This window comes from Delphinapterus leucas, chromosome 2 (assembly GCF_059928025.1).
Source record: "Delphinapterus leucas isolate spDelLeu-1000000601 "Yukka" chromosome 2, BTC_Dleu_Yukka2, whole genome shotgun sequence".
NCBI lineage: Eukaryota > Metazoa > Chordata > Mammalia > Artiodactyla > Monodontidae > Delphinapterus > Delphinapterus leucas.
The window spans coordinates 113,205,863-113,219,033 of NC_143130.1; the positions used below are offsets into that span (position 1 = coordinate 113,205,863).

General features: G+C 36.0%; 1 protein-coding gene across 1 annotated transcript in view; it reads right to left on the reverse strand.

Annotated features, from left to right (window-relative positions):
- PRKD1 (protein kinase D1) overlaps nucleotides 1-13,171 on the reverse strand; it is a 164,110-nt gene that overhangs the window by 66,542 nt on the left and 84,397 nt on the right. Inside the window, exon 4 of the mRNA XM_089907541.1 lies at nucleotides 5,627-5,650. Coding sequence (XP_089763667.1) covers nucleotides 5,627-5,650 — 24 coding nt within the window. The remainder of the gene's footprint in view (nucleotides 1-5,626; nucleotides 5,651-13,171) is intronic.

The following is a 13,171-nucleotide window of genomic DNA, read 5'->3' on the forward strand; positions in this document are numbered from 1 at the left end:
AGCAGAGACTTAAATTTGACAGGCCTGGCATGACATTAGATGGACACAGATAGCCACTTAGCAAATGCCTGTTACTGGTAACTGGGTGCGTGGTGGGGGGGTTGCTTTGCATCTTAAAGCAGAGAGCAATGTTTTGTGTCTTAAGTCATGGCAGTGCGGAGTGTTACGGAGGCCAAGGTACCTTCCTGATGTGAGTGCAGGCCCTTCAGGGACTTCACTAAAGATCCATGTGTTCCAAAGACCTGTATGTTTGTAACTGTGGACAAGTGGTACTTGATGCCCTCTTCCCCAGTGGAATTCATGAAGAACTCTCCAGCTGTGTTCGTACTTAGAATTACACATCTGGAAGTCTATGTTCAGAACATGAAATAATAATGTACAGATGACAAGCCAGACAAATTGAATGAAATCAGGCAATAGCTGATTAATAGCACATCAAAGAAGGCCTCACACTCTTAATTTTACTGATGGGCTCCTTCCCGACAAACGCACCACTGCACATACTCTTCTGCCTCTCAGGAGGTGGAAAAGTGCCAGTTAAATGATTCTTGGATGTCTTTTCCTCACTGGAAGTATACACTGCCCAGGTTTGAATTTAGAGAACTAGTCTGTACAATCATCAAAAGAAATCTTGCAATATCTGGCTAACGTACTGGATGTCATGGTTCATATTTAAACAGAAAAACGACTTCTTAATTCAGATGAATCACCAGGATTCCTGGAACTCCAGAACACAAGCATAACAATTAAAGTGTCTACCTCTAGACAGACTTTTGCTACTTTGGAAAATATCCTGGAAAATATTTATTGGGCCAGAAATTTCACCATAGTTTCATTAGAAATAACTTTTTTCCCCAGTATTTGCTCATTTGAAAAGAATCTGCCTTAACTATTATAAAGTGTATCAGGATCATACCCAATTACAGATAGGTAATGCAATACTGGTATTCTCTCGTCTTTACTTATTTATTAATGAACAGAAACAGTAACTGAATGAGTCATTTTGGGGGGAGGTTTTCTAGGAGAGTATGCAGACAAGAGTTCCTTTTACTACAATACTTGTCTGAATTAAATGTGACTCAGGAAACTCTATAAAAATAATAGTGGTTTATGGAAAAGTATTATTTAGAAAATATGCACCCTCACATAAAAAGTTAAACTGAATATCGTCCAAATTTTGTAAAAACTAAAGGATGTGAAGGGTAAACAGTCAAACATAGAGAAAGTTTTTGGAATGAGCAATGTATTTCCTAATAATATCTTACTGTAAGGCAGTCTGACTGTTAAGAATTACCAAGAAGACTAGTCTAGAAGCATTTAATTTCACCAAAAAAAAAAAAAGAAAAAAAATTCTCTCTAGAGCCTCTTAACTTCAAAGCTGTAATAGTAAATGTTTCCTTAAAGACATTTAAAAATATTTAAAATAACTTTAGTAAAGTTCTTAAATTTTAAAAAAATTTCATAAGGCCTACTTAACTTAAAAAAATATTGTGTCATCATTGTATCCTGTCGTTGCAAAGGACACCAGTGTCTTTAATTCTGCTTCATTTTCTACCTTGACTTCAGCTCATTTACGTCAAGAAAAGACTATTCTCTTGAATCATTTGAAAAGAATATTATGCTTCATCTGCCTACATTGATTTACTTTCAATAGTATTCCATGTAGAGTAAGAAAATGAGTGAAAATGTTTTCTCTGTATTAAAATATCAGTATGGGAAAAAGCCATGAAAAACACATGTAAAACTGAAAATATACTTCCATCACAGATTAACAGATAGAGGATTACTATCACAATATATATTCAATTAAAGACCTAAATGTAAGGCCAGACACTATAAAACTCTTAGAGGAAGACATAGGCAGAACACTCTATGACATCAATCACAGCAAGATCCTTTTTGACCCACCTCCTAGAGAAATGGAAATAAAAACAAAAATAAACAAATGGGACCTAATGAAACTTCAAAGCTTTTGCACAGCAAAGGAAACCATAAACAAGATGAAAAGACAACCCTCAGAATGGGAGAAAATATTTGCAAATGAAGCAACTGACAAAGGATTAATCTCCAAAATATACAAGCAGCTCAACATCAAAAAACAAACAACCAAATCCAAAAATGGGCAGAAGACCTAAATAGACATTTCTCCAAAGAAGATATACAGATTGCCAACAAACATATGAAAGGATGCTCAACATCACTAACCATTAGAGAAATGCAAATGAAAACTACAATGAGGTATCACCTCACACCAGTCAGAATGGCCATCATCAAAAAGTCTACAAACAATAAATGCTGGAGAGGGTGTGGAGAAAAGGGAACCCTCTTGCACTGTTGGTGGGAATGTAAATTGATACAGCCACTATGGAGAACAGTATGGAGGTTCCTTAAAAAACTAAAAATAGAACTACCATACGACCCAGCAATCCCACTACTGGGCATACACCCTGAGAAAACCATAACTCAAAAAAAGAGTCATGTACCACAATGTTCATTGCAGCTCTATTTACAATAGCCAGGACATGGAAGCAACCTAAGTGTCCATCAACAGATGAATGTATAAAGAAGATGTGGCATATATATGCAGTGGAATATTACTCAGCCATAAAAAGAAACGAAATTGAGTTATTTGTAGTGAGGTGGATGGACCTAGTGTCTGTCATACAGAGTGGAGTAAGTCAGAAAGAGAAAAACAAATACCGTATGCTAACACATATATGTGAATCTAAAAAAAAAGGTTCTCAAGAACCTAGGGGCAGGACAGGAATAAAGATGCAGACGTAGAGAATGGACTTGAGGACACGGGGAGGGGAAGGGGACTTGAGGACACGGGGAGGGGAAGGGTAAGCTGGGAAGAAGTGAGAGGGTGGCATGGACCTATATATACTACTAAATGTAAAATAGATAGCTAGTGGGAAGCAGCCGCATAGCACAGGGAGATAAGCTCAGTGCTTTGTGACCACCTAGAGGGGTGGGATAGGGAGGGTGGGAGGGAGATGCAAGAGGGAGGAGATATGGGGACATATGTATACATATAGCTGATTCACTTTGTTATACAGCAGAAACGAATACAACATTGTAAAGCAATTATACTCCAATAAAGATGTTAAAATTTTTTTTAAGTTTAAAAATATATATATATATTCAAAGCAACTCAATAGAGAAAGAGACAGGCAATTCACCATAGGTGAAATACAGATGTCCAAAAAATATATGAAAAGTTGTTTCTCTTCTCCAGTAAAGAAATCATATTTAGGAATAGAAATTATTTTGCCTATCTATCAAATTTGTGAAAAAAAAAACCTTTTAAAATACTGATAAAATCGATTGTTGGGAAGGCTATGAGGAAAAGGAAACTCTCATACACTGCAGTCAGTGAAGTCATAAATTTAAACTTTTATATCCTTTTGAAGAACTAGTTGGCAAAAAAAAAATGTGTATATTCTTTAGTCTACTTGGCTTCTAAGGATATAACCTACTGGATTCATTCGATAAATACTTACTGAGAAACCTACAAATATGTTTACAAGTGTGCAAAAAATACAGACAAAGATGCCTATTTTCACATTGTTTAAAAAAAAAGGAACCAATCTAATCAATAGAGGACATTAAGTAAATTAATATATATCATTGCAATGTAATACCAGAAAGCTTTTACAAAAACACATTTCTTTGTTTCCATAGTGTCCATTCCTGCAAGTCCATGAGGGCAGAGGATTGACCTACACTTGTATACTTTTGCATCCTTGAGTTACAAACCTGAAAATATAAACTCTGACTAGGACATGCTGAACATGGAGCCATGACCAGGTTTCTCAAACAGTTCTGCAACTCACAAACTGTCACTAGAATATTTCTCTGAAATACTGGTCAAATTTTATGAATAATTATCTTCCAGGACATTATAAAGAAAAGAAGAAAAGTTTGTTACCTTTTCAACAAACCAGCTATAAACAACTTCAAGAACAATAGCTTATGCAGAAAATGCATCTTGTTTCCCTCAGGAGCTATCCCGTGAAGGCCTGACTGCCTTTAAGTTGTACAACTTCCACAGAAAAGCAAACTACCCTTCAGTCCTCTTTTACACCATCTGCTCCGATTTCAGTGCAGGAGAGGGAAGTGGAAAACGCTTCCCGCCCTTTTTTGGCTTTATTCCCAAAGGATAATTTGAAGGGAAAGATACTAGTCCACATCTAAAATTATGTCTGAATGGCACTGTAAATTACAAAATTTAAATTTACAAGAATATCAAAAATTATACTGACCTAGCATTCACCCCAGACTTTTCTAAGTACGGCACATTTTGAACTAGGATAATTTTTCAATCATGGGAATTCACTATTATTGAAGCAGATCTCTTCATTTTACATCTTATGAATCAAGATATCTTGACTTGGGGCTTCCCCAGGGGCGCAGTGGTTGAGAGTCCACCTGCTGATGCACGGGACATGGGTTCGTGCCCCGGTCCAGGAAGATCTCACATGCTGTGGAGCGGCTAGGCCATGAGCCATGGCCGCTGAGCCTGCGCGTCCGGAGCCTGTGCTCCGCAACGGGAGAGGCCACAACAGTGAGAGGCTCGCGTACCGCAAAAAAAAAAAAAAAAAGATATCTTGACTTGTTAATTTTCTTTAACCCAGAACATGTTCTGGTTGTATTTTGATTTGCTTCCTATGTTAGAGTTACCTTAACAATACCATCTTAGAATGGACACTAATAATGGTATTTGAAATTTACAGTCTCATGAAAGAAAATAACAATATGTCAACTCTCAACTCACCAGAGGTACAGAAATAAGAAAAATGAAACATTAACAAGTCAACTGGTCAAAACAAGTTATCACAAGAAGAGCACTGTTGTATAGCCTGCTTTAATGCTTGACTTTTCCATGTTTAGGTTATTAATTGCTTAAGATAGACAAAAGGCCAATTTTGGAGGGGGTCTTACTTAAAACCTTTATGAAGGAAATGTGTGGTTTTCCATATATAATTTCTTCTTGGATTGAGACCTTAATACATACACTAGTACCATCCTTTTAAAAAATAATTAAATAGACTGTGATAATACATTACGATTCAAAGCTCCTTTCTTGAAAAGTTATAAGTCCTCTTCAGGCAGTCCTTGTTTTGTGCCTTATGGTGCCAACCAAAACTGCTGGATATCAGGATGGTGACCTCACTTGGCACAGTTCTATGGTACCTAGCACCAGGACACAGTTCCAGCATGCACACATTTCAGTTAATATGCTACCAGGTAAAGTGAGTGCTGACTGTGTTCTGTTCTATTCTCAACTGGCCTGCCCAGCTTCATAGAAAAGACACCAATGTTATGGAATCAAGTAATCTGAGGGCAAAATTTTATCTAATAAACCAACTATTGGTCTAATGCCTGCACTGCTCTTTGTCTTCTTGAAGACTGTGAAAACTTAAACAATAACACCAGGAAAAGACAACCACCACCACCACCACCCATGGGCTTTCTGCTGTTCAACAGGTGGGATTCTGAGCTAAATTCTGACCTGAGTATTCTCATAGAGTCAATACAGATGACTGTCTGATGTTAATTTAATATTATAATGTTGGCTTGCAAAAGATGGTGAAGCACATTCCTAGGCAGAGTTAGTACCTACCTCAAAGCCAGGACTCACAGGAGACTGAAACATGAAGTCGTAAGAGCAAAAAGCAGACAAAGGTGCAGAAAAGGGGAGGCAGAAGACAAGAGAACCGTGTTATTGGAGGAAAGCAATGCATGTTACTCAATAATATTATTAGAAAATAATAGATTTTCAAGAAAAAGCAAAATGTGATACTAATCAGTCTTTGTGGCACAGAAACATCTGGGTTAGAAACTACTTTTTAACATTTCAATGGAACTACAGACACTAAGATTACAAAAAACACAGTTTAAAGTTTTGAGTTGGTAGAGGTAAAGAAAATATCTACTTGTCACAGTGTCAGTGATGAAAGACGGTTCATTCACCTTCTTGAAAATAAATGAGAGTCAGAAAGAAGCATTTTGACCTTTAAGTGAAAGATCAGATTTTCTTCACAATAATTCATACTCTCAATGGAAAAAGAAAGAAAAAGGTCATCAAAGTAATCAAATGTGACATAGTTATCTGCCTGCAGGCAAGAATAAGTTGATGAATAATCAGTATCAGTCAGTGCTTTACAAACCTGAAAAGTCCAATAGTGGGTTAGAGTTTTAATGAGAGAAATATGTCTACAGTGTATTCTTTGCTCATTTTAGAGTCTTCGCTGCATATCATTGCTTTCTGTCTGATTTCATTTAAGGTTGAAATATAATTCAAAAGTAGAAAGGTTATGATAAATTTTTTAAGAGGAGGAGTATCAATGAAAAATCTAAGAAACATTTTGGTTAAGTAGACATGCATCTGGTAATTTATGCTGAATATGTTCTTTTTCATCTCTGTTCCCTCAAGCTTTGTGGGGTAGCTCTATCTGATAACTAGAAATTAAATCAAAACTAAAATACAGTTGACTCTTTTTCTTAACAAAAATGTATGATGGTGTTTTGAAATCCATGATACTTCCAGTGTTGAATAAACATTACACTTTGAGAAAAATCCTATTATTTGTGCTCTCAGTCCCTGCATCCTAATTTGCAATCTACAGCTAATCCATTTTGTCAGACACTTTGGAAAGGGATGTACATTTAGATTGAGGTTCTGCTAAAATTAACTGTTACCTAGTGATACCAGTTAGACTTCTGGATTAACAGGAAGCATGAGCAGAATTCAGGAGCAACAATTGCTCATTTGGCCAGACCCAAACATGACTTTGGAGGAGAAATTATAACCCTGTTTGAATGTACTTTTATAGAACATTTTCATAGAGAGGAGGCAAAGCTTTCCCTTTGCGAGAAGAAATCAAATTTCCTCAATTTCCAAAATAAGATATTATCCTTGTCATCAACATACCTAATATCCAAAGCTCAGGGTTTTCCTCCAGTTTGTAGCCCTGAATGTCTTTATTCTGGGCTATCAGCAGAATTCAATTCCAGCTTAGTGCTGGTTTACTGCACGATATTTGAAGATGGTCTATGCAACATGCATTAATTGACTTATTCCTCTAAGTTACCATTTCTAAAAGTGCATGTTATTTTCCCACTAGGTATTCCTAGGTTTCCTGAGAAAAAGGGATTCCATAGTTGAGTCAGTTTAGGAACACTGATTTCATTATTGCAAGACTTCTGAGAGCCATAACTATGCTTAATGAATATTGTGATGTCCAGTACTTGGGTGGACTGAGGAGTACTTCCCAATCTTATTTGACTAGGAGAAGGATTTTTTGCATAATATTTTATAGCACCATTATTTTAAAGAAAAAATTTTGGGAAACACACACCTCTGTATTTCTCCCTTGCTATCAAATTAGAATCACCAGAAATGTCCATAGGTCGCCAAGAAAAAGAGAGCCACCTATTCCTTTGGTAGTTGGCTGTAATATTTTACTAGAGCTTTGTTTTTACTTTTGTTTTTCCCTTGAAAGAAGATCATATGAATCACAGTTGTGTATCTGTGGTGAAGACTACTGTAGAAAATGTTTATTATGTAAATGAATACTACATATATTAGGGTGATGTGGCATATTACTTTCATTTAGCACCCAAAGAATTTATGTTTCCTGTTACTGAATAATGTAATTTCTATAACCCCGTTTTCTTTAAATTGACTGATAGGAATCTCAGAATTAAATTAAATTATTAACTTTTCTGATATAATATTTCATCCTTTTACCACATGACTTGGGATGAAGAAACCTAATGACTTTATAACTTGCTATTGTCATTTTAAAACCTTTTTATTGGGCTTCCCTGGTGGCGCAGTGGTTGAGAATCTGCCTGCCAATGCAGGGGACACGGGTTCGAGCCCTGGTCTGGGAAGATCCCACATGCCGCAGAGCAACTAGGCCCGTGAGCCACAACTACTGAGCCTGCGCGTCTGGAGCCTGTGCTCCACAACAAGAGAGGCCGCGATAGTGAGAGGCTCGCCGCACCACGAAGAAGAGTGGCCCCCACTTGCCGCAACTAGAGTAAGCCCTCGCACAGAAACGAAGACCCAACACAGCCAAAAATAAATAAATAAATAAATAATTAAGACCACATATTAAATAAATAAATAAATAAAATCTTTTTATTGAGGTATAATTTATATGGAATAAAGTGCAGAAAATTCTAGGTGTACATCTTGATGAGGTTCTACATGCGCATATAAGCATGTAACCTCTACCCAGATCAAGATATAGAATATTTCCAGCATCCAGAAAGGCTCTCTCTTGCTCCCTCTCTAAGTGGGCACCTACGAGGAGCCATTATTCTGATGTCTCTCACCATAAATCAGTTTTTCTGGATTAGAACTTCATACACTGGATTCACAGGCATATAATCTTTTGTGTCTGTTTTTTTTCCCTAAATATTATTTTGTGAGATTCATTTATGTTGCTGAATGAATCAACAGTTCCTCAATTCTATTGCTGTACTGCTGTATACTATTCCATTGTATGACTCTACCACTATTTATTTGTTTCTAGCTTTTAGCTACAATGAATACAAATGTTAAAAACATGCTTGTAACAATACCATTCACACTGGCACCCCACCAAGGTGAAATACTTAGGTATAAATCTAACAAAATATGAATAAAATCTATATGAGGAAAACTATAAAACTCTGATGAGTGACATAAAAGAGCAAAATAATGGAGAGAGATATACCATGTTCACAGATAGGAAAACTCAATGTTATCAATTTGTCAGCTCTTCCCAACTTGACCTATAGATTCAATGCAATCCCAATCAAAATCTCAGCAAACTATTTTATGGATATCAACAAAGTGATTTTATAGTTTATATGGAGAGGCAAAATACCCAGAATAGCCAACATGATACTGAAGGAGAAGAATAAAGTTAGAGGACTGATGCTACCCAACTTCAAGACTTACTATAAAGCTATAATAATCAAAACAGTGTGGTATAAGAATGACAAATAGATCAATGAAGTAAAACAGTGAGACCCCAAATAAGCCCCCATAAATACAGTCAACTCACCTTTGACCAAGGAGCAAAGGCAATACAATGGAGCAAAGATGGTCTCTTCAATAAATGGTGCTGGTGATTCACATGTAAACAAATGAATCTAGACACAGAACTTACAATGAATTAACTTAATTAACTTAAATTAAAAAGTAAATTAATGCAAGTTAATTAAGTTAATTTAAATTAAAAAATTTAACTCTATATGAATCATAGACCTAAATGTAAAACACAACACTATAAAAATCCTAGAAGATAACATAGGAGAAAACCTAGGTGACCCTGGATATGGTGGTGCTTTTTAAAATACATAACCAAAGACATGATCCTTGAAGGAAATAAATGATAAGCTGGATTTCATTAAAATTAAAAACTTCTGCTCTGCAGAAGACAATGTTAAGAGAATTAAAAGACAAGCCACAGACAGGGAGAAAACATTTGCAAAATATTAGCAAAAGACACATCTAACAAAGATTGTTATCCGAAATATACAAAGAACTCTTGGAACTTCCCTGGTGGTCCAGTGGGTGAGATTCCACACTCAAAATGCAGGGGGTCTGGGATCGATCCCTGGTCGGGGAACTAGATCCTGCATGTTTGCCTCAACTAAGAGGTCACATGCCACAACTAAGAGTTTGCATGCCACAACTAAGAAGTCCGCCTGATGCAACTAAAGATTCCGCATGCTGCAACTAAGACCAGGGGCAGCCAAAATAAATAAATATTAAATAATATATCTATATATAAAGAACTCTTAAAATTCCACAATAAGAAAACAAACAATCCAATTTACAAATGGGCCAAAAACTTTAACAAACGTCTTACCAAAAAAGATATACAGATGGCAAATAAGCATGTGAAAAGAAGTTTCACATCATATGTCATCAGGGAAATGCAAACTAAAACAATGAGAAACCACTACACACCTATCAGAACACAAAATCCAAAATAACGACAACACCAAATGCTGACAAGGATGTGCAACGACAGGAACTCTCATTCATTGCTGTGGGAATGCAAAATGGTGCAGCCACTTTGGAAGACAGTTTGGCAGTTCTGACAAAACATAATCTTATCATATGATCCAGCAATTGCACTCCTTGATACTTACTCAAAAGAGCTGAAAACTTATGTTTACACCAAAACCTATACATGGATGCTTACAGCAGCCTTACTCATAACTGGCAAAACGTGGAAGCAACCAAGATGTCCTTTGTTAGGTGAATGGATAAATGAACTGTGGACATCTTGACAATGGAATGTTATTCCACTCTAAAATGAAATAAGCCATCAAGCCACGAAAAGACATGGAGGAAACTTAAGTATGTCCTACTAAGTAAAAGAAGCCAAACTGGAAAGGGTACATACTGTATTCCAACTATATGACATTCTGAAAAAGGCAAAACTATAGAGACAGTAAAAAAAATCAGTAGTTGGTAGGGGTTGGCTGGAGGGGTGGAGGGAAGAACAGATGAAGCTAAGAGGACTTTTAGAGCAGTGAAAATATTCTGCATGATACCATAATGATGAATACATGTCATTATGCATTTGTCCAAATCCACAGAATGTACAACACCATGAGTGAACCCTAAAGCAAACCATGGACTTTGGTTGGTTATGATGTGACTGGGTGATTATGATGTGTATGTCAACGTATGTTCACCAGTGTTAGCAAAAGTACCACTCTGGTGAGTGATGGTGATAATGGGGGAGGTTATGCATGTGTGGGTGGCAAGGGGTATATGGGAAATCTCTGTGCCTGCCTTTCAGTTTTGCTGTGAACCTAAAACTGCTTTAAAAAAGCGAAGTCTAAAAAATTTTTAGAAATTCTGGTACGTATTTTTAAAAATTAAAAAAAATTCTGGTACATATCTTTCCATGCATGTCTATACACATTTCTGGTGAATATATACCTAGGAGTAAAACTGCTGAGTCGCATGATATGCATATGTTCAGCTTTAGAAGACAACTGCCAACCGGATTTCCAAAGTTGCTGAACCAATTTATATTCCTAGTAGTAGTGTATGTGAGTTCTAGTTGCTCAATATCTTCACCAATACTTGTTACTGTCAGTTTTTTTCCCCCAACATTAGACATTCTGGTGTACAGGTATCTCATTGTAGATTTAAATTTAGACTCTGATAAATAACGATGTAAAATACATTTTCATGTTTATTGGCTGTCTTCTTTTGTAAAGTGCCATTCAAGTACTTTGCCTGTATCTTAAATAAGGTTGTCTGTCTTTTCAACTTTTATAGATGTTCTTTATACATTTGGATATGACTCTTTTACAAGATATATATACATATTATATACATTGAAAATATATTTTCCCATTCTGTGACTTGCTTTTCCACACTTTTAATGGTATATTTTGCTGAAAATAATTTGTTAATTTTAATGATGCCCAATTTACCAATTTTTTTCTTTTGTCATCAGTGATTTGAGTCCTATTTGAAAAAGGTTTTCGTGACCCAAGTTACTGTAGATACTCTTGTATGTTATCTCCTAGAAGCTCCTAATCTACCTAGGATTTATTTTGTATATGGTATAAGGTAAGGTCAAGATTCATATTTTCCATATAGATATCCCATTGGTTCCAGAAATATTTGTTGAAAAAAACCATCCTTTTCTCACAGCAGTGGTACTGTTGTCATAACTTAGTTGGCCTGTATATGCGCATAGTTTCTGGACTCCTTCTATTCTGTTTCATTGGTTTATTTTCTGTTCTGGTGTAATACCACATTGTCTTAACTACGGCTTTATGATATGTTTGGAAATTCTCCAGCTTTGTTCTACATCAGGGGTTCTCAAACTCAGCACTACTGACATTTTGAGCCAGCTACTTCTTTGTTTGGGGGCTGTCCTGTACATTGACCTCTCTGTGATTTCCTTATTTCTGAGACATTTGTCCCTCAAATCCTGATTGCCTTGGTTGCTCCCAGGTACCTTTAAATATTGTTTTGTTATGTTCTGTTATACTGTATTCAGCTTTTATAATTGTCCCTTACAGGAGAGTGGTCTGATACAAGCTTCTTCATAGCTAGGAGCAGAAGTTCTGGAACAGATTATTAACTTTTTTGCCTAAGACTAAGCCTTGTATAACATGATTTCAAATGGCTTTAACTTTTCCCAAACACCACAAGAACATCTGCAAATTTTTAAAAAGATGAGATGATTTTTAAAAAGATATAGATGATAAACAGAGATATTATAGGATCATTTAATCTTGACTTCTCCTATGCAATTGTCTAAAAGTTTATAAAACTGATATAATCTTAATAAGTATACTTATACATAATGAAACAACATATTAGTGTGTCCTCCTTAAGTACCTACTGAGTTTTTCTTGTTTCCTTCTAACATAGGTGATGATGTACAAAAAGATATACACCCTTGCAGAGCTCTTATGCCATAAATTGCCTACATTTTGGATTTTCTCAAAAAAGGACTGCATCATGGTTGGAATAATGGATACAGTTTAGTGCCGAAGTTGACGACAGACAAAGCTTGTCATAAGATCTATGTTGTTATACTTTTTTTTCTATGTGAGCAGCAGTATAGAAATCCAAGACTCAATTTATTTGCCAGAAATGGGTAAATTAATAGAATTACCAGTATTTTAATCCATATGTGAAATGGTGATTTTCCAGTCAAAATAGGCAATCAAATGTTGAATAGAAAAATCATTTTCTTACATTTGGGCAGAAAATCTATACTTATTGCAGACTTGCAACATGGGTGGTCTAATGGCATTACTTAGCAATGCCATCTTAATATAGACCATCATCCTTTTCAGAAATGGAAAATATTGTTTATTGTATACGGACTAAAAGGTTTTACTATCATTACCATAATGTTACCTTTGACTAGGCATTCACTATAACCTTTAAACTATAGTTACTGGCCTTTTATGTTTTGCACAGGGATGAAAAGAGACATATTAGCTGCACTCCGAGCATGCAAAGAGAGACATACAGGCACCCCACAGGGGCAAAAAGTGCTATGATGAATGTAAAACGTGCATTTGAGAGCCAGTGTGTCACCAACACTATTACCAAAGGCATTTTTCATTTAAAGGTTACCCATAGGGCATTTTATATAAGGTTATGAAAGTTCAT